General features: G+C 40.1%; 4 protein-coding genes across 5 annotated transcripts in view; 3 read left to right on the top strand and 1 right to left on the bottom strand.

Moving 5' to 3' along the window:
* Positions 1-17: 17 nt before the first annotated feature.
* Positions 18-6181, top strand: LOC5504448 (transmembrane protease serine 11D). Its single transcript, XM_001625306.3, has 4 exons — positions 18-1340; positions 3948-4139; positions 4804-4977; positions 5318-6181. Exons 1-4 carry the CDS (start codon positions 1289-1291, stop codon positions 5788-5790), a joined length of 891 nt encoding a protein of 296 aa, XP_001625356.3. The 5' UTR covers positions 18-1288; the 3' UTR covers positions 5791-6181.
* Positions 6182-8387: 2206 nt separating this feature from the next.
* On the bottom strand, positions 8388-12380 carry LOC5504449 (transmembrane protease serine 11D). The gene is made up of 4 exons (XM_032372780.2): positions 12242-12380; positions 10838-11122; positions 10187-10372; positions 8388-9052 (listed from the first exon to the last, which is right to left on the bottom strand). The coding sequence occupies exons 2-4, from the start codon at positions 11112-11114 to the stop codon at positions 8601-8603; spliced, it is 915 nt and encodes a 304-aa protein (XP_032228671.1). The 5' UTR covers positions 11115-11122; positions 12242-12380; the 3' UTR covers positions 8388-8600.
* Positions 12381-15346: 2966 nt separating this feature from the next.
* Positions 15347-26404, top strand: LOC5504466 (dehydrogenase/reductase SDR family member 7). The gene is made up of 7 exons (XM_032372779.2): positions 15347-15682; positions 16375-16496; positions 16834-17026; positions 18153-18199; positions 18477-18596; positions 19180-19355; positions 25847-26404. Exons 1-7 carry the CDS (start codon positions 15394-15396, stop codon positions 25902-25904), a joined length of 1005 nt encoding a protein of 334 aa, XP_032228670.2. The 5' UTR covers positions 15347-15393; the 3' UTR covers positions 25905-26404.
* A 677-nt stretch (positions 26405-27081) lies between these two features.
* LOC5520802 (transcription initiation factor TFIID subunit 1) overlaps positions 27082-27992 on the top strand; it is a 36557-nt gene continuing 35646 nt past the window's right edge. For both annotated transcript variants that reach the window (XM_048729873.1, XM_048729872.1), the window contains exon 1: positions 27082-27238. In XM_048729873.1, the coding sequence (XP_048585830.1) occupies positions 27134-27238 (105 nt within the window). In that variant the 5' untranslated portion in view covers positions 27082-27133. The remainder of the gene's footprint in view (positions 27239-27992) is intronic.

The following is a 27992-nucleotide window of genomic DNA, read 5'->3' as shown; positions in this document are numbered from 1 at the left end:
AGTTCAACTTTCTCCGTGTTCTCCACCTGTTGTCTTAGTCATTTCGGTCATTTTCTTTTAATTTCTTCGTCTCGTTGTCCGGGTTGCCAAACTTTGCTTACTCTTTTTTGAGGATTTAGTATTTTTAAATTTAAAGATTTTAGTACCATTCGTTTAAACTTGGATTTCAGCTAAAAATATGTCCGGTCCGAATACGGAAAAGACAGTCCGCGGGTCCAATTACGGACAAATAAACCCCGCTCATCAACCAATCAGAGTGCGTGTACCATGGTAGTCATATAATAAATGTATATCCACCATTTGACTTCACATTTAAAGATGACATCCGTTAAGTTTCAATTGATGTGCTGCGGACAACCGAATAGATTCCTTTGAAATATTGAAGAGTAAGTTACAAATTCACACTCGATTTTCTTCGATACTTTCAAGGAATCGGTTCGGTTGTCCGCTTGTCATATAAGACATCAAGTTGGACTGAACTCACACTACGCAAAATTGAGTGGTTTGCAACTACATATTTTGAGTTTTTGTACCAAACCCCCAAAACTGCGATTTCATTTGCACATGTGTCACGCCTCGCCAATTATATCTAATTTCTATTTCAGAATTTGCAAACTAGAAGCATTGGTGATTATGTTCGCTAAAGATCAAATCGATCGCAGGTTTTGAAGGGGCTACTAAGTGGGTTTCAATTTGAACGAATTTTTGTAAACAATTTCCCGCGAGAGGCCTCAATACACAAAACTATTCGATGATGTATAGGCAAGATAGATGAAAATGTATTGGCCAGTTTTTTATTTTCAATTTTGGCTTCCAATGCTAAATAATGGCGCCATTTAAACAAGCTATTTTTCTTTTATTAAAAAATAAATACTTCTCACATGCTGCGTCGGCTCTTTTGAAGATTGAATAATTCTATTTTATTACACCTTTGGGATAGGTCGTTTAACTCGCCCTTAAAGAGCAGGAAAACTCACACAACAAGTACCATTTATAGGAAACCATTAAAGTTATTGGCGTATGCCAGCAGCTTTCGTGGGTGTTAATCTCCAAGTACAAAGTATCAGAATAACACTTCTCGAATTTGCACGCTTTCTAAAGACCATGATTGGGCGCGGAAATTGCCAGCGTCTTTGATCGAAACGGCTAAAATACTTTGCGTTGATTGGCTGACTGCGATGCCGCGGTAAAATACCTCACGTTGATTGGTTGACTGCGATGACGCGCGAAATCCTTCCACCTTATAACAGGGCCCTTCAGTTCACATCGTCACAACGCTAGCCTTAGTATGCTGCTGTTAACAATTTACCTGGTCGCTGTGGCGGCCTTAACGGACAATGGTGAGTACTGTTACTTTATATTTTACCATTCTGATAACTGCAAACTTTCGAAAAGAAAAAGTGCAAGAGGTGTAGATTTTCCAGAAAGGCCCATTACCAGAAATTTAAAGAAACTGCGTTTCGAAAACGTTTATTACAAATACTTTATTTATTTATTATTCTTATAACTGCAAACTCCAAAGAAAATAATGCCGAGTAGTAGATTAAGTAGATTTTCCAGAAATTCTCATTATCAGAATCTGTCTAATGAAGGAACTTCGCTCCCAAAACGTAAATATAAATAAATTATGACCCCAGATATTTTCTAGAATAAAAAGGAACGACTTGAAATTTTAGGAAAAAGGTTCATTTCTTGGAGAGCGAAATGTTAGAGAGAACACCCTGTTTCATTTATTCCTGCCTCATATTTGGAGCTACTTTTGTTACTATATCCGGCATTTTTCTTTTCTTTTTTGCTCGCCGACTGACATTGCGCGGTAATCAAACATACGTTTTTTGGCATTTCTGTATATTCTGCTTAATTCTGATCCCACTTCATTTAAGTGCAATCCTTTATTTTAAAAGGAAATAGTCACTGTATTTTAGAAAATGTGAAAGGAGATGAGGAAATCATCTCAATTTCCAAGCAATTTCCTTGCACGCATCCACTGTAGCCAAACCCCACCGAGATTTTACAAAAATGTGTTATACATCCTTTATCTCTACGCCCAATAACCGTTCAAGAAAAATCTAAGTGGCTTGAAAACACCGAGTCAGTGTGACTATTGAATTAGTTAATGATTTGGGAAATGAAAGTAGAATTTTTGATATGTGTTTCACTTAACCAAATAAAGCTTGCGTGCTGGTAAATGTACTTTGGGGGCAAGAGCTTTCTTGCTCTAAACCTCTACACCCAGTTAAAGCTTTTTTTGTCTGCGTTGAAGCCAATTTGTTATCTCCTCTATTGTTAGGTATTTCATAGAAAGCCCGGAAAACCATACCATTATGTCAGATAAAAGTTTGGTATTTGATATAGTTATCTTCTATATCCCCTAATATTATGTAACGCTAGACTTTTTTGTGGATTTGTACACCCGCAAATATTTATATCATCTAAACTAATACAAAAAATCATATAAGCATCTTAGTTTCTTGCTCGATGGCTGTTTAAGCATCTTCCTTTCTCTATATTTCTTGATACATTGAGTTTCTGTAAAATAAATATTTTTAATTTAAGTTAGATATTTAAATTTAAGTTAGATTGTGGTGTGAATGTTTAGTTAAGTCACCAGATTAAATTATTGAAACGGCGAGCTACGATAAAACTTAAAGGTTGCAATATAAAGTAAATTGGATTAAATAACTTGAAATATGAGATATACAATTTGAAAATCGATTATCGTATAGATTAACCACTAACTTTGTTCTGAGTCATAAAAAAGATCCTAAAATTTAATTTAAAGGTTTTTTGTTTTTATAACTTTTACCGTTAGAATCGAAAACAAACTAATTAAAAAACCATTCCCTGTTTTCTATCAGCTATGATATTGTTTTCAAAACGCCGGAAAGAAGAAACTAATACTTTATTCATATCTTTTCATTTTTCTGTCAAATATTGAATGTTTCGCGTATAGACGTCTACGTCTAAATAGTAAGGACACTATCATCATATGGTATCATGTAATTACAATTCCGCTGCACAAAGTATTATTTTATCTCCAATAGAGAATTCATCATTTTGGATTCAGAAAATCGCATTTGTTCTTTTTTAGGCCAAGATTGGGATGGGATGGGATGGTTTAAATGAGAAAAGTGTCAATAATTGATTTCGCGCAATACAGTTGTGGCGCCTGTTATTTGAACACATTCAAATGTATCTGTTACCAGCATAGAATCTTCTATACATTTCTATCTTTTCTATGCTTTTATTTTCCGATTCCACTGGCGTTTTTTGGACAACTCTTTCTATTTTTGTGATCTTTGTTTGTAATCTTTGTTTATCGAGGGTAGCATATTTAACCGAATATACTGTTTTCTTACATATGGCCCTCGGTTAGTAAGCACTGTCACTGGGGCTGGTCACTGCCAGAGGGTTTATTGCGCCCCCAGTGGTTCTTTTACGTCCCTTCGGTTCAGTTCTCCGGTTTAGTGTCCTTATCCGTGAAGACTGGAAACACGGGAGAATAACTTTAACTCACTTGTGACACAAATTCGAATCAAGGCAGGAACCCGGAAAAAATCCCCAGTTTGGGCCAGGATTCGAACCTGGGCCACAGCGGTGAGAGGCCGACACGCTAACACACTAGGCCACCCGTGCTTCCACAATGAGTTTACAACGTCCCTTGTGGTAAAATTCTTGGATAATCATCGCTGGTGTATCCCTAAATGCAGGCGCACGAAGGCGCACGTGCAATTCTGTAAGACATTCGATACTAAAAGTTAAAACTATGGGATGTAAGGAACATTGTTTTGAAAGCAATGTAATTGGCGGATCCGGGATTGGTGCGCGTAGGGGGAGAGGTTGTGGGGGTGGGGTGGCGGGGCTGGTGTGTATCACTTATAAATCGCCCAAAAATGCCCATAAAAAGCATATAAACGCCCAAAACCCAACAATATATGTATCTCTAGTCGTCTCTGAATGTGGCATCAGACCTCGCGAAAATACCGTAGACATCGAGGGAAAGCGAATTGTGGGCGGAGTCGAGAGCCGCCAGGGAACCTGGCCTTGGCAAGTTGCGTTACTCTTGAATGGGACGCAGTTCTGTGGAGGGTCACTTGTCACGCCAGAGTGGGTCGTGACCGCTGCACATTGCTTCCATGGTGGGTATTGACTTTGTGACAGGGTCAGTAAATGGTGTTTAGTGAGCGAATTAATACGAACATTTGAAAAAACATTCCTTCGAACCTTACAGGGGTAGGGAAGATGGTTGATTAGTCTCAGTTGTCAGTCGTGGGGTCTTCGGTGCGTCCGCGATCATAGAACGGAGACGCGGCGCAACGACGGCCTGGAACCACTTGCATACCCAGGGGGAATGAGTGAATCTGACGGCAGGGAAGGGGGGGGGGGCAGGGGTTAAAAGCTGGTAAATAGGCAGGCAGGTAGGAGATGGCTATGTTGTTGCAGGTTCAAGGGGACTGGTTGTTAAAGAGGGGCGACAAGCTTTACACTTGCAGGTATAGGCGGGATGGTAGCTAATAACATGCCTCAACTATTTTGTAGAAAGCTTCACCTCTTCTTATGCGGACCACTGGACTAAATCTATATAACTTGCCTGGACTATTTTGTAGATAGATACTCCTCTACCAATGAGGACCACTGGACTAAATCTATATAACTTGCCTGGACTATTTTGTAGATAGCTACTCCTTTACCAATGAGGACCACTAGACTTAATCTATATAACATGCCTCTACTATTCGTAGAAAGCTACACCACTTCTTATGCGGACCACTGGACTTAATCTATATAACATCCCCCTACTAGATAGCTACTCCTCTACCAATGAAGACCACTGGACTGTGACCCTTGGTGAACACAAGTTAAAGGACAAAGAGGATTTCGAGCAGACACGTGACATTTCCGCCATTTACCTGCACGAGGCCTACAAGTCTATGTTCCTGGAGGGCATTAAGGATACTCCCCCGGATTTTGATATCGGTGAGGCTAGAACGGGGGGGGGGTGCGGAAGGGGGTGTCTTTTTTACGAATTCTTCCCTCAGATTATCCCGAAGGGTTTTGAAATCGTTAAGTTGATAACAGGCAAGGTTTGTTTGTTTTTTTTGCCCCTCCCCCCTCGCTATAATAATTCATATGTTCATTCCTCGTATCTTTCCCCGTAACACACCGTGCCTCGTACGACATGTGTATTAGGTCATTTTGGGCCCCTATCTGTCTTCACGATTAAGTCTTTAAAAATCCCAAGTACTCCCCTCGTATTTTGTTACCAGGTTCCTGTACTATAAGCATACGATATAAAACATATTCATATTTCTCTTAGCGCTTGTCCGTTTAAGCGAGCCAGCAATCTTCGACGAGAACGTCTCGCCCATTTGCCTTCTCCCCCCGGAACACAAGCTCCCATGGGGGAAAACCTGCATCATCACAGGGTGGGGCCACATACGCTGGAACGGAACTCAGCCCGAGGCCCTTCGCGAGGCCAAAGTCCGTCTGGTCCCCACGTGGGTTTGCAACTTGGTTAACTCGTACAATGGCACCATCCACTCGCGCGCACTGTGCGCTGGATTCAAGGAGGGCGGAGTCGACGCATGTCAGTACGACAGCGGAGGACCGCTGCAATGTGAGCATGACGGGCGCTGGTACTTGACAGGTCTCGTCTCGTGGGGTCACGAGTGCGCACGCCCACAGAAGTATGGCGTGTACTCTAACATGCAAGTGATGACGTCATGGGTGGTGAAGATGATGGCGGAGCATCGGTTCGATAATATGCCGGCATACGCCAGAATAGGGTAGCATACTAAAAAAAACATAGTACCGGCAGGCCTACGTAGAAGTATAATATATCATATTCTACGGGCGTTTGCAAGAACAGTGCAAGGACTAAGGTGCCTGCATTTACAAGGTGCAAGGGGATAATTAAATATATGTAGTGCCGGCTTATAGTATTAGATAGCAAACTTTAACACCGGTCGAAAGAGGTGTAGGAATTAGACTACGGCTTTAATTCAATACTTTTTTTTTCATAAATTGTCCATAACTGGGTAAAGTTAATCGTGAACAAAAAAATGGCGATTGATTAGGAGGACATGAACTTTTGCCATCAAGGACAACTATGTTGTGATACTTTTTATAAGAATATTTCGTTATTAATGAGCCATTTCAATTAGGACCCACTTTCGAATCCAAGATTGAATTTCTCGTTATTATTAAGCCTCCTTACCACGGGGGGGTGGGGGTGGGGGGGGGGGGGGGGGTTATGGGGGGCTCTCCAGAAAAGTAGAACAATTTTTCCGATTTTGCTATCTCTTAGAGTATAAAATTCGACCAACTGCTATTCCTAGGGGAGTGTTTAACGTTTTTTTCCGATTCTGTTATCTCTTAGGGTATAAAATTCAATCAATTGCTATTCCTAATGGGGTGTTTTTAACGTTTTATCCCATTCTGCTATTTTTAGGGTTAAAAATTCCTTCGACCACACCCAATTTGCGGGTGGTAAGAATTTCTGTTGACCACGTCCAAAGTGTCTTCCCTTAGGGTTAAAATCGATTTTGTCGACGATCATCCCCGTCTGTTTTTATCGGAGTCCCCCCCCCATCTGGGCCTATTTTTCTCGTCTCTATATTACTTGGATGTTGCCTTACCATTTGCAATTCTATCATAAAAGTCCAATGGCATTGCTAAGTGGAACAGAAAAGTGATGGGAAAAGAGCGTGTGTAGACAAAAACATAAATAAAGTCCTGTTATGATGGGAGTTGTGTATGTGGTAGATAAGTGACACGAATCAATGGTATTAAAAGCCTAAAATTCCCCAAAACCGCGCACAAAAGAAAGCTTTTTAAGGGCCTATGGTACTATCTTGTTGCTACGAAACAGCGTTGCTACGAAAGGGAAAAGCGCTACATTTGGTTAAACAGACTAAAATCGCCGCGCGCCTGCCAACTTGATTCCGTAGCCTAGTGATTAGCGCATTTGACTCATAAGCAAGCGTTCCGGGTTCAATCGCCGGTCGAGTCTTTTTTTTTGTTTGTTTTTTTTTTATTTTCTTCGAAACTCCAGCTCTAATTTTACTTTTTCTTTTTTTCCAAGAGATTGAAATAAACTTTCGACATTTTGTAGAAAAAAAATGCAATTTTTATATGTTTTTCGAGAATAAAAACAGATGGCGAAAAAACAAGAGAAAAACGCGTTAATTTTGAACATTTTACATTAATTGTGATTTTTTTTCAATCAAACCATTGATATTACCATTCCTAACAACTTAGCACATGGGATGTTTGATTTTTGAAGAAATGAAAAAGTTATTACCAAATATGTGGTTTTCAAAGAACATAAAAATTCGCCATTTCTCGAGGTATCAAAATTTCGCAAATCCGATGCGTGAACTTTTAGAAAATAGTAATGTTAAAATATTTCTGCAAAAAAAATTATGTTAGATTTGAACAGTAGCTTCTCCGACACGTTTTTCTGTTCTGGGTCACGTGACCATGGGAGGGATCAGATGACGTCATCACTTGTGTCGTTTATGTCTAAAACACTTATGTTGAAAGTTCCAAGAGATTTGACAAAAAACAGAAGCTTTTATAAAACAAACAAATTTTCCTAGCAACGGAGTCAAAAGATAATACCACAGGCCTTTAACGGCCTGTTTACACTAAAAAAATTTGTTGCGCGAGGAGAGCTGCGATTTTTATCGCACCTAAATTCGAATGAGTAAACAACCTGCAAATAAGCGGCTATTTCACGATTTCGCTGCGACTCGCAAGCCATCCAGAATGCTCGTAATTTTTGTGTAAATTATTGTAACTTTTACACAAAGCTTATTAAAACAACAATTTTATCATTGCAATAATTAAAATTGCAATAATTGCAATAATTAAAACACCGCGTCGTTTGAAATGATCTAGAGCATTTGCGACATGTTTTAAAGAAACAATTTCGTAGTGCGACACAGAGTTGTGATAAAAATCGCAGCTCGTGTCGTGTGACAAAAATTTGTTGGTGTAAACAACAGATACATAAGTAAGCCTCTCAAAAGACGCAAAACAATTGAATAGACCTCATAGGTTCTTTTTCCTGCATCTGTACGAGCTGTGCGTGGCATAACCGTATAAGACAGGGCAAAGAATCTGATTTTTACCTCCCTATTAATGCGAGGGTACCTTTGGTGCTTGTGTGTTGTTCAGTTCGCTAAATAGCGGTCCTGGGGCAACTCGCAGCCTTCCTAAATAGCTTTATCTACCACACTTTAGATTCAGCGGGTGTCTGTAGAGCCTTTTTTTCCCCCCAATTTTCAGGCACGTAAACAGGGGGGTGCGCAGGGTGCGCGCGCATTACCCATTGGCGGCCAAAAAGTGGTTCATTTCTTATAGAGAAACTTCAAATAATATGCTGATTTTCCTCCTTTTTATCTTTTCTCTTATAATTTCGCTTTTTTTTTCTTATACACTCACGATATTTTGGACATACTAGCAGACATCTCATGCAGGAGCTTCTTCTGACCTTTACCAGTTAAACTAGATGCATCTCTCTAGAATCTTTTAATCTTTTCACAAGATATAAACTTTCAAATAGAGATTGCCCGCTTTGGGTCGCGACCACGTGTTTAAGATTCGTCGTCGAGATGCTCTTGAATGATGTTCTCCACCCACGTGTTTAGAGTAGCCATATCCGCGTATAGGCCATACTTGTGTGGGTTCCCGCACTCATGCCCATACGACACCACACCAGTTAGGTACCAGCGCCCGCGCTCTTCGCACGCCAGCGGTCCACCACTATCATACTGGCATGCGTCAACACCACCTCGCTCGAATCCTGCGCAAAGAGCACGTCCGCTGACCTCCCCGTTATAGGACTGTGGGCTGTTGCATTTATCCTGAGGGACTAATTGGACCTGGGCCTCTCTCAGGATGGCGGGTTTGGTGCCTTTCCATTGTAGCACGCCCCAGCCTGTGACGTAGCAGTACTTTCCCGGGCGGAATCGGGCACCCTGTGGTAACAGGCAGATCGGGTAGACGTAGTTGGTGAACTTGGCGGGAGTTGCAAGCCTAAGAAGAGCTGCGAGAAAGATGATGATGCAGTATGGATTACCGTTAAGGAGTTATTGTCGTGGACGCCAGTGTTTGTGACATTCGAGCACTGAACGACCCCCATCCGACCGACCGACATCAGCACGAACATTGGCCGAGCATTTAGACATGTCAGATGAAGCACATAGCTTCCTTGCAAATAATAGGTGCACTATATCAATTACTACAGGGGGCAATATTTTTTTCTGTTTACCGTATTTACCCGCGTATAAGCCGCATTTTTTTTTACTCCAAAATATAACTTTCAAAATTAGGGTGTTATACGCTGAATGATAATTGAAGTTGAAGCCGATGGTGATTTTCAAACGTTAGACGATGCCACGACAGTCACGGCGTTGTTCTTCTCGGAAACTAACAGGCGGCAAATTTGCTTTTTGCGGCGTTTCTTTCTGTAATTGCTGTAGCGCAACGCAAGTTTTTAACATTTGAATATTGACTTTTTTACTTTTTTGAGCTCGAAATTCTGGGTGCGTCTTATACGCGGGTAAATACGGTATTCATATTATTTTCATTTCGAAACTTTCATCATGAGAAACATGAAATAAAACTACAAATACTGCAGACACTTATTTCACCAAAGACATTAATTCCTTAGGGACCAATGTGTTTCTGACGGAAGGAATTTTTCTCTCCCTTCATATCAATCTCCCAGTAATAATCCAATACTTAGTAATAATGCAATACTTACCAAATTCATAATCCGAGGGGGTGGGGAGTGAGCAGGGGGTATCTGTGACCCCCCTGAACTTGCCCAATTGGGATAACTTACCAACATCATAATCCGGGGGGGACATGCCTCGCTCTGTGACCTTCCACTGTGACCCCCCTGAACTTGCCCAATAGGATAACTTACCAACATCATAATCCGGGGGGACATGCATCGCTCTGTGTCCTTCCACTGTGACCCCCCTGAACTTGCCCAGTAGGATAACTTACCAACATCATAATCCGGGGGGACATGCCTCGCTCTGTGACCTTTCACTGTGACCCCCCTGAACTTGCCCAATAGGATAACTTACCAACATCATAATCCGGGGGGACATGCCTCGCTCTGTGACCTTCCACTGTGACCCCCCTGAACTTGCCCAATAGGATAACTTACCAACATCATAATCCGGGGGGACATGCCTCGCTTTGTGACCTTCCACTGTGATTGTCGCCTCTTGGTAGCGAGGATGGAGGTGAATACTGCGCACGCGCCGAGACTGCTCGAACCAATCAACATTCTCCAAGTGATGCTCGCCGAGTGTTACTTCCCAATCGCCAGGATTCTCGCTCAGTCCATTACCTTAAAAGGAAATCACGTATCTATTCCATGTGGGTTATATTTTGAAATGTTTACATAGAGATTCCGGACGTCCCTGTATCCACCCTTGACACTTGTTAAAACCGCGATTAGTAGTTTAGGGCCTTTGTAATTTCACAAACTTTCTACACACACACTCCCCTTAAGTTAGGAAGAAGGTTTATTTCTTATGTTTAACTTGGCGCCCAAAGAAAAGTCTTTGGCAGTCGTTCTACTTTCTGTCATTCCCCCGATAAGCTTGCTGGTGAGCCCGTGTACATTGCGTTGGCAAAGGTCAATGATTGCGTAGAGTTAAGATACACAGTATTCATTGTGTGGTCGTGCGCGAATCCGTCATGGCGTATCTAAATCAATGACACAAGATAAAAAATAATAAAAATATTTGATCTTGGAAAGACCTGGCAATGCCCTCGCCGAACAAGACGACGCGAATCACAGTATAAATACCTTGAAAACAGTGGGCTGCAGAAACTACCCACTCCCTTGATATAAGTGAGCCGCCGCACATCTGGGTACCGTTGATCAGCAGTGCTACTTGCCAAGGCCATGCGTCAGCCTCGCTCTCAATACCACCGACTATCCGTTTCCATGGAGGTGATCTTTGGTGCTTATAGTTGAATTGCAAACCGCACTCGGGATGTGCTTCCTGTGGTTCGTCCCAGGACCTACCGTTCACTCCTACCACAGCTACAAGCAGGGCTAGGCACAGCCACAGCTGTAGCATTCTGTGAACTTAAAAAGGGAAGACCCATTGTTGTTTTCTTTCTTCCCTTATATCTATGGCGTTCTAAAGTCTATATATCTATTTAGTATATAAAACTCGGGAACCTCGCAAGAACAAGCGATTTTATTGGTTGAGAAACTCGGGATAAAAAGCACAATATACACCTCCTAGGAGGTGGATATTTTCCTGCGCCCTGATGTATCTATTCGTCACTATAGTCATTTTCCAAAGTGGCTTTTAGGTCTTCACATGGCAAAACAAGTGGGGAACCCATGGCGATAAAAGAGGGAAAAGAAGGCATGGCGGGAAGCGGCGTCTCTGCACTAATTGAGAGAGAATATAAAGTGCGCGTAGCGGAAAAAATTCCGGGAAAAACAGTGTGTATATCCTGGAGAGAGAAAGGTGGGCACGCATGAAAGGATGTGTACACTAAAAGATGGGCGCAAGTAATTGAAAAGAGGGGGTGAACTCACACGAGAAACTATGGGTCTAAAAGATGGGTCGGCACTTACGAAAAGGTAGCGCGCACAAAAAAAGTAGAGGCAAGAAAAGAGGGGTGCACAAGAAAAGAATACTGATAATTGTGGAAAAAGGAGAGGAAGACGATAAGAAATATGCAGAATTTAAAGCGTTATTATTAAAAAGGCGGATTTGATATCATTTTTCCCTTAAAGTCCATGTACCACATGGTGACTACAAAAAGAAAATTTTTGCGGTAGAATTACACTGTCAGGATAGCTGAATGGATATGATAACCTTCATCTATCGATGAAATCTAAACTTTTCTGTTTGATTTCTTTGTGTACTGAATTGATATAGAAGTGATGGCAATTGTTTTATCGTGTACTGCTCTTGAAAACTGCTTCTATATTTGGCTCTCCGATGTCCTTTTATTTATGTTCTAGAAAAATGACCCAAGGACGAGGGTATTTTTCCTAATGTATTTTCACAGACAATTATAATTGTTCAGCGTGAATATGCAGAGGCATAGAAGGATTAAGACAAGCCAGTTCTCGTTTTTCAGAAATTAAGGTTGCGCTTTCTCTAATCACTCCATTGATAGCAAAATACACCGTTGACTATGTCGCGCGCTTTCTCGGCCTAAAGATTAATGATGCGTATCTTACCTCTGCGCCTTTTTGGTTGAGATTCCTCCCAAGAAAGAGGTTAAGCCGTAAGAAACGTAATTTGGTAAAAAAGAAGAGAGAGAATCGGAAGTCAGTTTGACAGATGTTCTTTGATCGTTTATATGCAAATTGTTTTATGTTTTGGGGAATGATAGCAATTGGTAGACAGAAAGGATCACTTAGAATGATTGCTGACTTTATTTTTCCCTTTTAGCTATATATTACAAAATACAACGAGAAAATTAGTCGATCTGTTGGGGAGTTGATTAATTTTACACGCCACTTCATTATCCTACTATTTCTGAAAATAACGATCCCTCCCCAAAAAAGTAAAAAATATGAGCATAAAGCGGAGACACAAAATTAGAATAAAAATAATGAAACCCAAAATATGCTGACAATACTATGAATACTCTTATTACTAGAAGTTTCTAATAGAAAATGAATGCTCGGAGGACGGGACGACGGTTCTCGAAAAAAAACACCGCTCGGATCGATATGAAATCAAGTACAAATCAGCCGACTGGGAAACCTGTGGTGTGGACACTCAAAATTGCATTCACTATATGAAACTCGCGCATGCGCTAAAAAGACCACTGATCGATATGAAATCAAAAAACAAATCAGCCGACTGGGAAACTTTTTGTATGGACACGAAAAGTCGCATCCACTATATGAAACTCGCGCATGCGCTAAAAAGACATATGATCAGAATAATAATAATAATAATAATAATAATAATAATAATAATAATAATAATAATAGTAATAATAATAATAATAATAATAATAATAATAATAATAATAATAATAATAATAATAATAACCATAGTAAAGCTGGCAGGCAACTCAGCAGGCAACTCGGTGAAGTTAGCAGGCAACTCAAATGTGATGATTTGTGTAATATCTCGGCAGGTATATGGCCGACTGTCACGAAATTTTGACATGATTGTACAAAAAGTACAACAAACATATTCATGCATGTATGATATCAAATATTATTAATCACGTGACTGTGTGACGTTGAACGTTCCAGCAGGCAAGTCGTTACATCACAATTGTCGCGATATCTACATCCCCTTTTTACCGATAGTCATCAAACTTTAACCTAAGTGTACAAATGTAATAACGAAGACAACGCCGTATTAGTTATTCTCATGACGTCATCAATCACGTGACCGTGGGAAAAAACATTTTCTCGAGTTCCTATTGAGAAAACATTACGAAACTTTCGAAATATGACAAATAGCACATGGGATTTTACAATCATGAACTTTTAAAATATGACGTCATCAATCACGTGACCGTGGGAAAAAAAGTCGATATCTAGAGTTCTGACTGAAATAACAGTGCAAAACTTTCGAAATACGACAAATTATGTATGTCGTTATTAAAGCCTAACTTTTTTGGAATGTTTTCGTGATTTACTTTTATAAAAACTTTTAGCAGGCAACTTGACAGTACAGCAGGTAACTCGTGATGCACTGGGAATAACGTCCTTGATGACGTCATGAGAATAACTAATACGGCGTTGTCTTCGTTATTACATTTGTACACTTAGGTTAAAGTTTGATGACTATCGGTAAAAAGGGGATGTAGATATCGCGACAATTGTGATGTAACGACTTGCCTGCTGGAACGTTCAACGTCACACAGTCACGTGATTAATAATATTTGATATCATACATGCATGAATATGTTTGTTGTACTTTTTGTACAATCATGTCAAAATTTCGTGACAATCGGCCATATACCTGCCGAGATATTACACAAATCATCACATTTGAGTTGCCTGCTAACTTCACCGAGTTGCCTGCTGAGTTGCCTGCCAGCTTTACTATGGTATAATAATAATACTATATTAAAAATACTATATTAAAAATTAACAATAAATAACAAAAATTATATGATAAAATGGTGCAAAAGACGTTGCTCCGAAAACGCCCTATCTCTTAGAGATTTCTTGAAGGGCCCAGGTTGTTCGGTTCGCCTTGTTGTAATACGGAACAACGGAAAAATAACGGAAAAAGTGCGCCCGCCTTCTGTCTCCCTACTGTATTTCGGGCAGCGTATATTAAAATTTGCATAGCGGGTGGATCTACTATGTACAAAACTATTAAGATTCAGATGCTCGCTTAAAAATAAAGGTACGTTGCCGTGTATCCGTTTATGTACAAGAGCGCACTTACTAATTTTAAAATGTTTATATATAGGAATCCAGCCAAGTCTATTAAAAAGTTCCACAGAGGGTGCGCGCGGTTCCGCAAAAAGAATTACTCTAGCTGCCCGCTTTTGTAACTTAAAAATCGATCGTTCGATCGCCTTTCTTGAACAACGGGGTAACTTTAGCCAACTTCCATCTTTTGGGGAACGTTCCACTAGACAGAGATAGATTAATCAGCTTGGCTATACTCGGTGCAATAGCAGGAATTCGCAATAAACGAGCACTGATCTTGTCGATACCAGATGCTTTGTTTGGGTTGATCTTCATTATTATGCGGGCTACCTGTGTACTTGTTATAGCAGGAACCGAGAAAAAATCATTCGGGTTTTTCCGTGATTCCACAAAGCTCACAAGTTTAGAGAGACAAAAAGGCACCTTGGCAAAATTAATCCTCAGTTTATCAGCAATCGTTGTCCTTTTAATTTTCAACAACGCGTTCACCAATTTCGAGCTTTGTTATCCCGCAGTTGTTTTTGGTTACGCCTGACAGTGTTTTAATGCACTTCCAGATCGCGCTCGTATTGTTCTTGTTTTCCTCGAATGACTTCGAATAGAACTCACGCTTGGCTCCCCGTAAAGTGCAAACTGTTTTGTTCCTGGCTATTCGGTATTTCGCCCAATCATCTGGACTGTCCGTGCGCCGCGCCACCTTCAACAAATGGTCCCTGGAGTGTAGCTGTTTTTAAACAGCTTAAAAGCACTGACTTGGATATCCACGAAATACAAATATACAAAATACAATTAAAACATACAAATATACAAAATAAAAATCAGCCGACTGGGAAGCCTGTGGTGTGGACACGAAAAATCAGCTTTTCGCATATTCTATAGCATTAGACTTGCAATTCTATGAAGCAATCCAGCTGGTGGGTTCCCTGTGGTAGTTAGATAAGTCACATGTCTTACCACAGTCAGAACTAAAAACCAACATGGAGTCGTTTGGATATGCAGGGTTTTTTGTAGCGTTGGCGGTGGTACTATTAGCTGTTTTATTCATCCTAAGCAATCACCAAGACGCTGACTTAACATTGCATGTACACGAGCATATAATAGGACATAATCCCACTTCTGCTATGCAAGGCAAAGTTGCTTGGATCACTGGAGCTTCAAGCGGGATCGGGGAGTTTCTTGCGTATCAACTTGCTGGAAACGGCTGTAAATTAGTGCTGTCTGCTAGAAGGAAACAAGAGTTGGACAGAGTTAAGAGGAAGTGTCTTGGTAAGTATATACCTGTCAAACTACGAAAATCTCAAGGCTTGATTATTTTTTCGGGGGGTGGGGTGGGGTGGGGTATATCCTTTTTTTAAGGGGGGTGGGTTTAACCTTGCAGGCGTTTGCCTCACAAACACATACCTGTCAACCCCAGAAAGTCTCAAGGCTTAAGAATTATTTTGGGGAAGGGGTGGTATATTTATTTTTGGGGGGAGGGGTGGGGTATAGCATCACATGGGGCTCAGAAGCTAAAGCACCGCTTTTTCCTGCTATCAAGTAGCCAATAGGAAGACGTTTGAAAAAAAGTTGTTCTAGCCACCATCAATGGACAGTTTGCAGACAATACACCCTAAACCAAAATGAATACCAGCCAGGGTGGAAAGTATTGTCTTCTACATGCAAACAGACTACTATATGCATTGCCAGATTTTAAATTTTCAAGCTGTCCTGACCAGAAATTGAGCCCCAACCCTCTGTATTGCAAATAGAAGCCCACATTATATGGCTATGGGGCTCTATGATCAATACAAAATACAGTATCTATGATTGATACAAAAACTAAGCAATCCTATCCATGCTGTCACAAAGAAGAAAATGAAATTATATGGAACCTAAACTAATCCTCCTAATTCAAGTTTGTGTTCTGTTGACTTCAATCTAAATGAATCCATTTTAGATTTGTTTCCTATAATTTTCAGAAATTGCAAAGAAGGCTAACCCAGAATTTAATGAGAGTGATATCATGGTGCTACCAATGGACCTGGTAAATTTCTCGACCCATGTTGGTCTTGCAGACCAAGTGATCAGCCACTTTGAAAAGGTAAGAGTATTTCTGGATAAAGTTTATTCAAGAAAATACAAGGTTTCTCTCAGTATCATGATGCAGATCACCTGGGACACTACCATATAGGCTGTGACATACATTTTGAAAGTGCTTTTTTAAATGATTGAGTTCTCACTTCACCACTGATAAATATTTTGCTTCTCATTTTACTCACAATGTAAGCAGCTTTAACAAGATTTTCTTGTAGAAGAGCCTGAAACATTTCTGATCTTTGTTGAAAAATTCCACTACTTGACATGTTATGCAAGTCACTACTTGTCATGTTATGTACTCAAGCATTGTTGCAATTGTTAGTTGTTTTTGTCTCCTCTAGATTGATATTCTTGTAAATAATGGTGGGGTTTCTCAGCGAGGATTTGTCAGGAACACCCCATTAGATGTAGACAAGTATCTATTGGATATTAATCTATTTGGTACCATATCGCTCACCAAAGCTGTACTTCCGCACATGGAAAAGAAGAAGCAAGGCCAAATTGTGGTGCTTAGCAGTGTCATGGGGAAATGGGGTAAAAACAAATAACCATTAGAACATAGCTCTATACATTGTATGATTATGGAGAGGTGTGAGTTTTAGTAATGGAATATGGAGTGCAAAAATGTGGATAGTACAGAAGACTCATAGCCAAGGATTTGAGGGGGAGGGGTGTTCACTTATAAATTTGGCAGACAAAATTCTAAAGTGTGGGTCTGGGTAGGGTAGTAGTATTAAGGCCGATTTAGACGCTACGATTTTTGCCTACAAGCATCGCATGTGACATGATTTAGCTCTGATTTAGACACTCACGACTCTTCGCTCACATCTCAAGAAAATCGCGTATGACTTTTGCGCTTTTTATTTGTTGAGGACTGGGACCAACAAAAAAACATGGCGGACCGTCACACTATTGCAGCTGCAGCACTTGCTGCTGCAATTTTACGCCGTTAACAAATGGAAAAAGAAAAAAAAAGAGTCCGAGAGAAGAAATGGCTGACAGAATGGGTTATATTGTTTAAATTTTGAAAGAGCTATGTTTGGCCAAAGATCCACGCTATTGCCAACAATATCTTCGTATGGATTTCTGCCATATTTGCAAACAAAAGCAGTCATCGCGTCCGTCTCTCTCTCTGAAAGGAAGATTCGCCTCAATACTTCCGTCATTTTACTTAATATGGGCACAAAGTCGTAGAGTTTGAACGTGTTTAAAAAATCCATACAACTTTTTCGTTTCGTAAGCTCGTGTCATAGCGGAGTTGATTTGAGAGCTGATTTAGACTTTGCGACTTTTTGTGTCGCATGCGCTGGTTGTAGGCCAAAATTGTTGTGTCTAAATCAGCCTTTAGATGACAATGGTCTATAAGGATGTTGCAAGGGGAGGGGGGGGGCGAAGTCATATATGAGGGAAAGCAAGCATTTCCAATAATAGGGGAAGGTTCTTCTAAGAAGGGTTTGATTAAGGAAGAGTTACTGAAAGGTTACCACTTAAAGAGTTTTTAAGATTGCAGTTCATGCATCAGTTTTAACAGGGAGCTCACCTCTACTGTTTGACTTAAATTCCAATAGTTTCTTAGCTTCTTACATTTCTTAGTTTCTTACATTACGATCATGCAATCACTCAACCCAATTTGTTTTTTTGTTTGTTTTTGTTTGCACAGGTTTCCCATATGAAGCCACATACAGCGCCAGCAAGTTTGCCCTTCATGTAAGTACAAAGAATTGTGGGACAGGTTTACAAAAGGTTCTGTTCCCGAACAAAGCTGTAAAAAATTAAACATACTATATAATCTAAAACTGAAATAAATATTTTTGATGACATTATGTCCAAGACCTGGACCAAGTATTGGATCAAGGAGACACTTCAGACTACCATTTTATAAATGATGTGTTAAAATTGTACCTTCTAATATTATCTACCTGTAACTGCTTCTGTACTCTGTAACCAAAAAAATATTCTCTTTATTTAATAAAATATTTTGTAGGGGTACTTTGACGCTCTACGGTTGGAAGTTGAAGAGAGTAACATCAATATTTTGATGGTTTGCCCTGGTCCTGTGAAGTCTGAAGTGGCTAAAAATGCAGTTACAGAAAAGCTGAATCAGGTATATGTACAGTGACTATATCCTGGAGTACCTGAAGTTTTAGCTTACTTCCTCATGTTATAACAAATAAGTCAGAGTAAGGGGTTTCATTAGGCCCCAGCGGCCGGCGGCCAGTTATTTTCCACCGAGAGCCAGCTACTTTGTTTATAAAAGTTGATTTAAGTTTTATTTCTAGTAATAAAATAACTTCCATCCCCTACTTATCAATCTCCACTGCCTACTCTGAAACTTAATGAAACCCCCTCTGGTAAGCAATGTTTTTGTTTACGTGGTGACATAATTATGCAAAGAAGCCATTTTGTTCACCTGTTGGTTTTCCTATGGTGTTGATTTATTTTCCAACTATGAAAGTATACCCATTCATGCAGAAAAGTGTGAGAAAGCATCTATTTCCATCAGCTGTTTTAGTGAAGCTTTCGCTTTTTATTTTGAATTTGGTAAATGAAGTATTTAGATGATTTAGATGTTTTTCTCAGGGTGTCCAAAAAAAAAAGATAGCAAGGATGTTGCTGCACCTAGGCTTCTTCATATGCCATAAAATAGAAATTGAAGATATTACATAGTATTTTATATTTATCCACAGTTCTTTGGACAGACAGAGAACTACACTGATAACCAGGCTTCTCGCATGCCCACAGAGAGGTGTGCTTATCTTACAGTCGTTGCTATGGCAAACAATCTCCAAGAAGTTTGGATATCCACCCATCCAGTACTTGCGATTACATACATGAGCCAGTACACACCATGGTTCTTCCACCAGTAAGTAAACAAATAAACAGCCCCCTCCCTTGTTACGCCGCAAAATGTAATAACTAACGCAAAATGTAATCTTAATGCGAAATGTAATAACTTTCAATGCAAAATGTAATCTTAACACGAAATGTTATAACTTTCAATGCAATCTAATAATATACATGCACAAATTTCTCGATTCTGATTGGCTGAGAGCAGTGCAGTTTTCATGTAACACCAGTGCAGAAGTTGTCATACCAGTGCCATTACATTAAAAGTCAAAATCCACGAAAATTAGTATTTTCTTACACGATAGATACTGTATACAGGGCTTCTGAATTACGCGGAAAAAAACTCAAAATTACGCGGGAATCTTTGCTAAATAACGCGGAAAATCAATCATTACGCGCTAAATTACGCAGGATTTTGCAATACATGTTTCTTAAAAAATCAAAATTTTGCAGGATTCTTTACTGAATTATGCGCTAAATTACACGGAATATCAACTGTTACGCCCAAACTACATTTTGTACCGAAAGAAAGCACGAAATAACTTGAAAAGGTTAATTTTTTGCGTGAAAATATTTTAGGCAAGTTTTCATTGGCTTCTACCCACCAGCCAATTAAAAAAGGTATTTTATTATTAGTCCTAGGCCTTTGCGGTTTAGCGCCTAGTCATTTTATTTATTTTCGAAATTCAGTTCGAAATATCGCACTCTTACGAAGAATATATCTCTTTTTTTACGAGAAATAAGGTAAAAACCTTAAAAGAACACATCAGCTGTGCACGAAAATGTTTTGTCTTTCAAAATTTAGCCAAATTACGCGGAAATTTGTGATCTAATCTATTGTCATGCACGCTGTTGAAGAATCATGCCATTTATGACAAGAGCGCGCGCTGTTTTATCGTGTTTCAAACAAAAACTTGACTTTCCTAATTTGTACATGTATAGTATTAATAAGTAATCATACAGTTTTCTCGTTCAATTTGAGATAAATTTGCATTTGTGAGTTTTTCAAAAAGCTCAAATTGCACTCGCCAAAGACAGCTCGTGCAATTATGATACTTTTTGAAAAACTCACTTGTGCAAATTAATCCCGAATAGGCCATTCCAGCTATAAGTTCGCACGCGCATAAACATAGAAACCTACCTAAACTACCAGAATGCAGTGCTCGCTTTTTTAAGCTTACATCAGACAAAGCGCTCGCTGCATTCCGGTAGTTGAGGTAGGTTCCCATGGTGAGTGCGCATGCTTATAGCTGGAATGGCCTATCGAACTCTAAACTGTATGATTACCTATACAATAATGACTATAAACTATAACTAAAAGCTATAACTAAGAAAATAGACAAAACACTAGCATGTAGTCCATCTCGAATCGACAGTTGGTCTAGGTCTCTCCAAAAACTTGGCAGTGGTTCTGTCAGCAACCTGAGATGGCGTATCCTTCCTAAATCATGGTCTGTAAAGCTGCGATACTTTGTGGTTTTGATTGTCGCTATCATTTATATGCATCTTTGATTTTCTCACTTCTAAAACTTAATCGAGAATAATGTCACACCATACCAACAAAAATTTTAACTATTAGTCAATAGATAAAGTTATTATTTTGCGTTATTACATTTCGCGTTAAATTAAAAAGTTATAACATTGAAAAGTTATTAAGAGTGCATCCAGGAGTGTACCAGGCAGGGGTGATACATGCCATCTCACCGATTTCAATGAAACTTGGTCAGATTGAAGTATCCACCCAACAACTCAAACTGCCGAAGTGGTTAAGATTTTGGAATAATCCGGGGGGAGTTATGACCACCCCCCTGGTTTTTGGCCATCAATTCGGGAAAATCGCCTGAAATAAGCATGAAATGTTGACTCCACTCCTGATCACGGATTACAAGGGAATTCCATGATGTTTTATGTGAGTAAAGATCCATCCTTTCTTGATTCACAACCAAGGTTTCAAATCATTTGGAGTGACAGGTGCCAATCAAGGGCTACACGTGTCAACGATGTCACGCATGATTTCACTGATCGGGCAAAATAGCTCCATTTCAGTGTCAAATATCTCCGATGCGCAACTTTCTTTTTACAAATTGTTTGTACCATTACTCAAACTCATCTTCAAACCTAACAAATCCCTAATAAAATTCTCGGGACTTGGTATTTTTTCCGACAAAAATTATTCTAATCACCTTACTACTTATTGATTCTGGTACATAAAAAAATCAAATTTCACATTAAAAAATATTGCAGTAATGATTCTTGGGCTACAATTAGTAGCCTATATGTTTTAAAATGATAGAAGATATAAGTTATGAAGTTCTGTGTTGACTGAAGGTAATATCCGAATAAATATCCGTCACAAATTATGTACGTTACTGCAACAATGTCAGTTTCAAATCAACATTTTAGTAAAAAGCGCATTTGTGCCAGTAGTGCCGTTTTTTTCGTTCAAGGCTACTGAACTATTTACTTACAAGCTCAACATGATCTTGTCTTGCTATCTAATACATCCTTCTTGCGCTTTTCAACGACTGGACCTAAATATCTTCTTTGTGCAAAATCGATAAATTAGTGTAGTGCACATCGGTAAATCGGTGCACCATCTTTTTGTTAAACATCTTGTTTCTGAAATACAAGTTCCTCGTAGTACATAATCAAATCTATGGCTTATAATAATTTCAAAAAGCAGCTTTCTTTATAAACAATAAGTACTAGGTGAGTCAACACCAGGGGTCAACACAAGAACAATTCACTGATCATTGCGTGACAGCATTGTCACGCAATGATCAGTGTGATTGATTGTGTGAATGATTTGTGACTGAATGTCTACCAAAGTCTTGTTGACTTTGGTAGACATTCAGTCACAAATGGTGCACAGCCGCGCGCATTCGCAGTATTTTCATTTTTTTTTTTTTTACAGCCAAATTCATTGTTGCGCGACCTCTGCGAATCCAAAATCCTTGTCTCGTTGGGGAATAGCGCGTAGTCAGACACAAGCTTTTGGGGGCGGTTTGTCTTGTTTTGATTGTTTGGTTTGATTGACTAAGTTATCCTATACACAGGATGTAGCAAAGAGCGATATCATTAACAACCTAACCGCAAACCAGGTTCTCCTGATAATGAATTGGGCCATAAAATTTGTATCTGCCAGTTCAGAGAAACATAGCGAGACTCAGGCGCGTACCCAGGATTGGCTGAGGGGTGGGTGCGCGGCCATAGGTAACAAGGAAAAAGCCCAGCGTTTGAAGATTCCTTAATAAGAAATGACCCACATTTTGGCCGCCAAGGGGGGTGCGCGTGCAACCTGCGCACCCCCCCTGTGTACGCGCCTGAGACTGGTATGTTAAAAAAGGCAAATCATAGCATGTGACCGTAGCGATTACCAAGAGTATGGATGCCATTGAGGTAATATAAACGTAGTAAAAGCAAACTAGATTTTGACTTACTTTCTACTTGTTGATAGATGGTGAGCAGCAAAAACACAAGCTTTCGAACAAAAGTATTGGTAGAAAAAGGATGCTTTGAAAAACTAGGGGAGTATACTACGAGTAGTATTTTACGAGCAAAATAGTCAACACGGCGCTACGCCCCTCGTTGATTAGTTACTCATAGAAAACTCAACTCTTTATGTTAAAGATCTTGTAATATTTTATGTAACATCTCTGATAAGGTATATACATTTTACCTTGCTACCATGACAACGCCGCATTAACGAAGGAATTCTCAGAGCCCGTTGTACATAAATCTCATTTGGTTGTTATGATCGTATGTAGCCTGTCGTTATATGTGGGGGGGGGGGCATATTACACGCACAGCACACCACAAAGAGAAACATGACAGAAACCAGCTGTAAACAAAATGTTCTGTCCATAAATTACAGTGTGACTAAAGTATGTATTATTTTTACTCTTCTGTTTCATACCACAACGTACATACGTGCATTTGAGGAATGTACACAAAACTAGTTTGCGGTTGCTTCAAGAATAAAGCACACCCTTGAAACCCTTGAAGCTGCCAAACCACACCTCACCAAAGCGTTCCTCGGGCTGTTATCATTCTGCCTACCTTGTCCTGTCCCTGCCCTCCATTGGGGAGCGTGCAGGCATAAACGTAGCCAGGTATGATTTTAGTGACCCACAGGCGGGAAAGGATGTATGCGACAAGCGCACCGCTACAGTCAAGAGCCACATTCGAAGGTTCATCAACGAAGGGAACGACATAAAATGTGCAAAGGCGTGAAGGTTGCAATGGAGTCGTATGGTGGAATAAAAGGATGCCTGGCAGCGGTTGCTAAGGTCAACGAGGACAGCCAAACCATGAAAGCCCATAAAATATCCAGGCTCTTAACAACTTCTGCTTTGAGTCTAGAGATCTCCGAGCTTGGAAAGCCTACAATGTAGGGCCTGGTAAACGTTTTACGCCAGAGCAGCTAAGACGGTTCGGGCCAACCCAGGGTGCAACACGTTTAATTGTCTGTCTGCCATTTGGTAGACTGCAACAAACTGGCATTCTAAGATCAACAGTCCACAGGCAACCTCGTCAAGACCAACCACTGCCTACTCTCCTGTCCAGAAGATGGATGTATAAAGACATACCCGTCTTTTGAGAGTCTTCAAAACCACCTGGACACAGGAAAGCATCTGATACGACAAAAAAGAGAGTCTACTTACGACACACTATAAAGAAGAAGTGGGCATAAAACGACAAGGGAGATGACTGGTAGCTACTTGCATAGGGTAGTGCCAAGTGGAAACGTCGCCAAGATTGCACCATCTACGTCTAGCAGCCCTGTACGCCAAGCTGGTTGGGCGCTCAAGACAACCCATAAGGCAACAAGATTCTATAGCGACTGCTATAGATGTCTATGCAAAGATGCAATCAGCTCATGATGCAAGCAGCAAGAAACTGTTCAAAAAGGAAGGGAGCTTTCCGCAGATCAGATTGCTCGATATTTCAGCCGATTGTCCGTTCTTTATAGGAGTGGGCGACTGGCCATTGATCAGGCAAATCTGAGTCCCGACCAGGACAAAGAGGACTTTGTTCAAGACGCTGAACAAATGCAGACAAGACTCGAGATCCAGAGAGAGCTAGAGCTTTAAAGATACACAGCTATGTACTGTCTCTAAGACATTCACTCCTTGCTGTTTTAGTAGTTTATTCACTTTGTGTAGTGTCAGGCTGCTATTGAAATGAGTTATAACGTCATGAGTTACATGGCGCAGCTATATTACTGATTTTTGTCTAAAATTCCCAACTAGAATGGCATTGTTAGCATACCTTGTTCCGTTTTCTAGCTTTTTTAGGAAATTCAGTTTACTGACAAATCAAAGATGGCGCCAGCCTTTTTCTTGTCCATTCTTGATAATGTCACGACCCCCTGCAGCGCCCTAATATATGTAGATTTGGAGATATGCGTTGGCGTGTACGTCCGAACCGAAGGTTAAGGTAGTTATTGCCGTTATTATATTAATAGAAGAATAAGGTCGTGAACAACTTTTAAGTAAACAATTTGATCCCTGGTAACTGATATATCAGATGTTTTGCTTATATAGAACAAAATGGCATTTGACATTCCCCCATTATTGTTGTAACCATGGCAACCCAGTTCTTAACTTATTCTTAACGTATAATTGTCAAACATATAAGCTGCGAATTGTTGCCAAAGAATCACAACCGCTTTTTTTATAAGAAATTCGAAATTTTCTACATACCATCATCAGTGAGTAGTAGGATGATTAAAATAATTACTGTTGGAAAAAAAATATCAAGTCCCGAGAATTTTATTACGGATTTGTTAAGTTTAAATATAACTTTGAGTGATGGTAAAAACAGTTTGTGAAAAGAAAGTTGCGCATTGGAGATATGTGACACTGAAATGGAGCTATTTTGCCCGACCAGCGAAACCATGCGTGACATGGTAGACACGTGTAGCCCTTGATTGGCACCTGTCTCTCTAAATGATTTGAAACCTTGGTTGTGAACCAAGAAAGGATGGATCTTTACTCACATAAAACATTATGGAATTCCCTTGTAATCCGTGACCAGGAGTGGGGTCAACATTTCATACTTATTTCAGGCGATTTTCCCGAATTTATGGCCAAAAACCAGTGGGGTGGTCATAACTCCCCCCGGATTATTCCAAAATCTGAACCACTTCGGCAGTTTGAGTTGTTGGGTGGATACTTCAAGCTGACCAAGTTTCATTGAAATCGGTGAGATGGCATGTATCACCCTTGCCTGGTCCACTCCTGGATACACTCTTAAATTTAGCGTTAAACATTTATTACATTGTGCATTGAAAGTTATTACATTTCTCATTAAGATTACATTTTGCGACGTAACATCCCTTCCTCTTATAGGAGTTTTTGGAATTTCCCATCAGGAATAAAGAGTTTTCCGTTCTCTAAATATTGCTTGGTGAACAATTCTTCTGACAGGATTTACAGAGAATTACAGTGAAATTACATGCAGTATTGTGTTTCTTAATGGTTCTCTCACTTTCTACTCTTTTAGGTTTGCAAGGAGAAATTTAATGAAAATGATGCGCAAGAGTTACCTAGAGAAACACTAAATTGCAGAATGACTTACCAGCTCTGGAGCTTTATTTGAAGTGAAAGCTTGGTATAAACAAAGATTCGAATCACCAAGCAGAGACAGACCCAGGGTTTCATGAAGGTGGGGTATGGGTGGAGAGGGGAAGGGGTGCACAGACCCCCCTAAGGAGGGGCCACCAACGTATAAAACATGACGGGAGCCTGACAGGAGGTATATTTCTGACATCTTGCTTCCATACATTTTTTCTAAAATTTTGGTCTTGAGGTGGCGGAACCCCTGAAGCAGCTGTGTAGCCAGGATTTTTAACAGGGGGGCCAAAAGGGCCTTTCAAGGTGACCTTGTTCATGTAGAGTTCATGAGGTGGAGGGCTGCTAAGTTCACATTAAAAGTCTGAATTTGAAGAAAAAAGAATAGTTTGTGTGAAGAAGCCTCGACGAAGAGTTTACCTGTGCTTTATTATTTGTTTGTTGGGGTAAATGTATTTGGAATAGAGAATAAAGATAAATTGTGTGCGTCTTTTGTCTTTTGTTAATATTTTTTTTATTTAGCGTGAAAGGGTTCTGAAGGGGTAAAATGGAAACCTGTTTGTGTTACCGTGAACTGGTTACGAGATAGGAGGAAAAAAGAGGTCGCATGGCAAAAAGAACGATGGCTTTGGAAAACATGATTTAGACCACCCTACATCATGAACCATCCAACCATCTGGTCTCTTCCTACAGTGCGAGAAAAACTCGCGTGACTCGGATTGACCGAGGGCGGGTGTCAGTCATGGGTATCATACGGAAAAAACATAGTATTTGAAGATTCCTTAATAAGAAATGGCCCAACATTTTTGGCCCGCCAATGTACCAGGCCCGTACCCGGGGGGGGGAATGCACCCCCCCACAAACTATGAAGCGTAAGATAGATAACTCCGGTATGTAGCCAAATCCGACAATAAACGTCCCGTGGAGTTACTACAAAGGCATAAAAAACCCTTTTTGTTTATGAAGGGGGGGTGGTCAGATTTTTATCAAAGAACTCCCTACCCCCCCTGGAAAAATTAGGTCCACTTTAGGATTTCGCACCCCCCCCCCCCCCCCCCCCCATCAAAATCCTGGGTACGGGCCTGTGTACGCGCTTGATGCTGAAATAAAAGCATAATTTATTTAAGCAGTGGGGGTCCTTTGTGCTACTCAACCGCGCATACCTAGGATCTAAGATTTCAGATCCCGTCATGCAGCGCAAACTATTCACCAGAGCGCAATGGCGGAGACGGATGATGAAGAGGGATCTCTCAATCTCACCGGCTTTCTTTTCGGTAACATCAACATTCGCGGAGAGCTAGAGGACCACGATCTCCTGGATGAGGTAATTATCCATTTAACTTGGTTTTCATGTGGTTAGAGTGTGGAAATAACGCCGAAGCTCTTGTTCGAAAGATGTTTTGTTTTGCACATGTGGGGTCGATGTTTACAAAAACATGTTCGAAGGAGCCGAATGCGAATAACATGAAAGCTCAGAGAGTACACTAGAAAAGACTAATATTTCCATTTCAAATCTGAAGTAGAAATGGTTTAAAACGTTTCTAATGGAGAAATTGCAGAATACTGACATTGTATATATAGCCAGCTTACTTTACTAAGAATCAAAGAGTTCCCAGAGATGCATTTTTTTTCGCTTATGCCCAGTGCACATTAGCGACATATCGACATAACGACATGGGCGCGCGCACTCTTATCTTCGACATAACGACATAAGAGAAAAAACATGTTTTTTCTTTTATGTCATTATGTTGGCACCCATGTCGTTATGTTGCTAGTGTGCACTAGGCATTACAGAAAACAAGATGAAACAATCACCTCGAGCATCGGTAGTGAATAATTATGTGTATTATATTCCTCCAATCAAATCGCTCGCAAGACAATGACGCTATTTCAAAACAACAACAATTGCTTTGGTTGCCAATGTGGCTTTACACTTGTTTGGGCACTTTTTTGTGACATGTATGACAAAGATTTGACTGCCCACTTTGGATGTTATTTAAAAAAAATCTATCCCCACAGCAGAGTTAGCACCAAAATAAAATTAAGTAAAGCTGAGAATGTGTTTTAAAATTGTTATT

Source organism: Nematostella vectensis, chromosome 7, assembly GCF_932526225.1.
Source record: "Nematostella vectensis chromosome 7, jaNemVect1.1, whole genome shotgun sequence".
NCBI classification, from domain to species: Eukaryota; Metazoa; Cnidaria; class Anthozoa; order Actiniaria; family Edwardsiidae; genus Nematostella; species Nematostella vectensis.
Note: the sequence above shows the minus strand (reverse complement) of the source record. Positions and strands in the feature narration are given on the sequence as shown.

What these genes read in the sequence shown, in the direction of transcription:
- LOC5504448 (XM_001625306.3), top strand. Translation starts at nt 1,289, where the DNA reads ATGCTGCTGTTAACAATTTACCTGGTCGCTGTGGCGGCCTTAACGGAC. An exon ending in GGCGGCCTTAACGGACAATG is followed by an intron (nt 1,341 to 3,947) that starts GTGAGTACTGTT and finishes ATGTATCTCTAG; the next exon opens with TCGTCTCTGAATGTGGCATC. An exon ending in TCCCCCGGATTTTGATATCG is followed by an intron (nt 4,978 to 5,317) that starts GTGAGGCTAGAA and finishes TATTTCTCTTAG; the next exon opens with CGCTTGTCCGTTTAAGCGAG.
- LOC5504449 (XM_032372780.2), bottom strand. Translation starts at nt 11,114, where the DNA reads ATGCTACAGCTGTGGCTGTGCCTAGCCCTGCTTGTAGCTGTGGTAGGA. An exon ending in TGCAGCCCACTGTTTTCAAG is followed by an intron (nt 10,373 to 10,837) that starts GTATTTATACTG and finishes TTTCCTTTTAAG; the next exon opens with GTAATGGACTGAGCGAGAAT. An exon ending in CCCCCCGGATTATGATGTTG is followed by an intron (nt 9,053 to 10,186) that starts GTAAGTTATCCT and finishes TCTTTCTCGCAG; the next exon opens with CTCTTCTTAGGCTTGCAACT.
- LOC5504466 (XM_032372779.2), top strand. Translation starts at nt 15,394, where the DNA reads ATGGAGTCGTTTGGATATGCAGGGTTTTTTGTAGCGTTGGCGGTGGTA. An exon ending in CCAGCAAGTTTGCCCTTCAT is followed by an intron (nt 18,200 to 18,476) that starts GTAAGTACAAAG and finishes AATATTTTGTAG; the next exon opens with GGGTACTTTGACGCTCTACG. An exon ending in ACACCATGGTTCTTCCACCA is followed by an intron (nt 19,356 to 25,846) that starts GTAAGTAAACAA and finishes CTACTCTTTTAG; the next exon opens with GTTTGCAAGGAGAAATTTAA.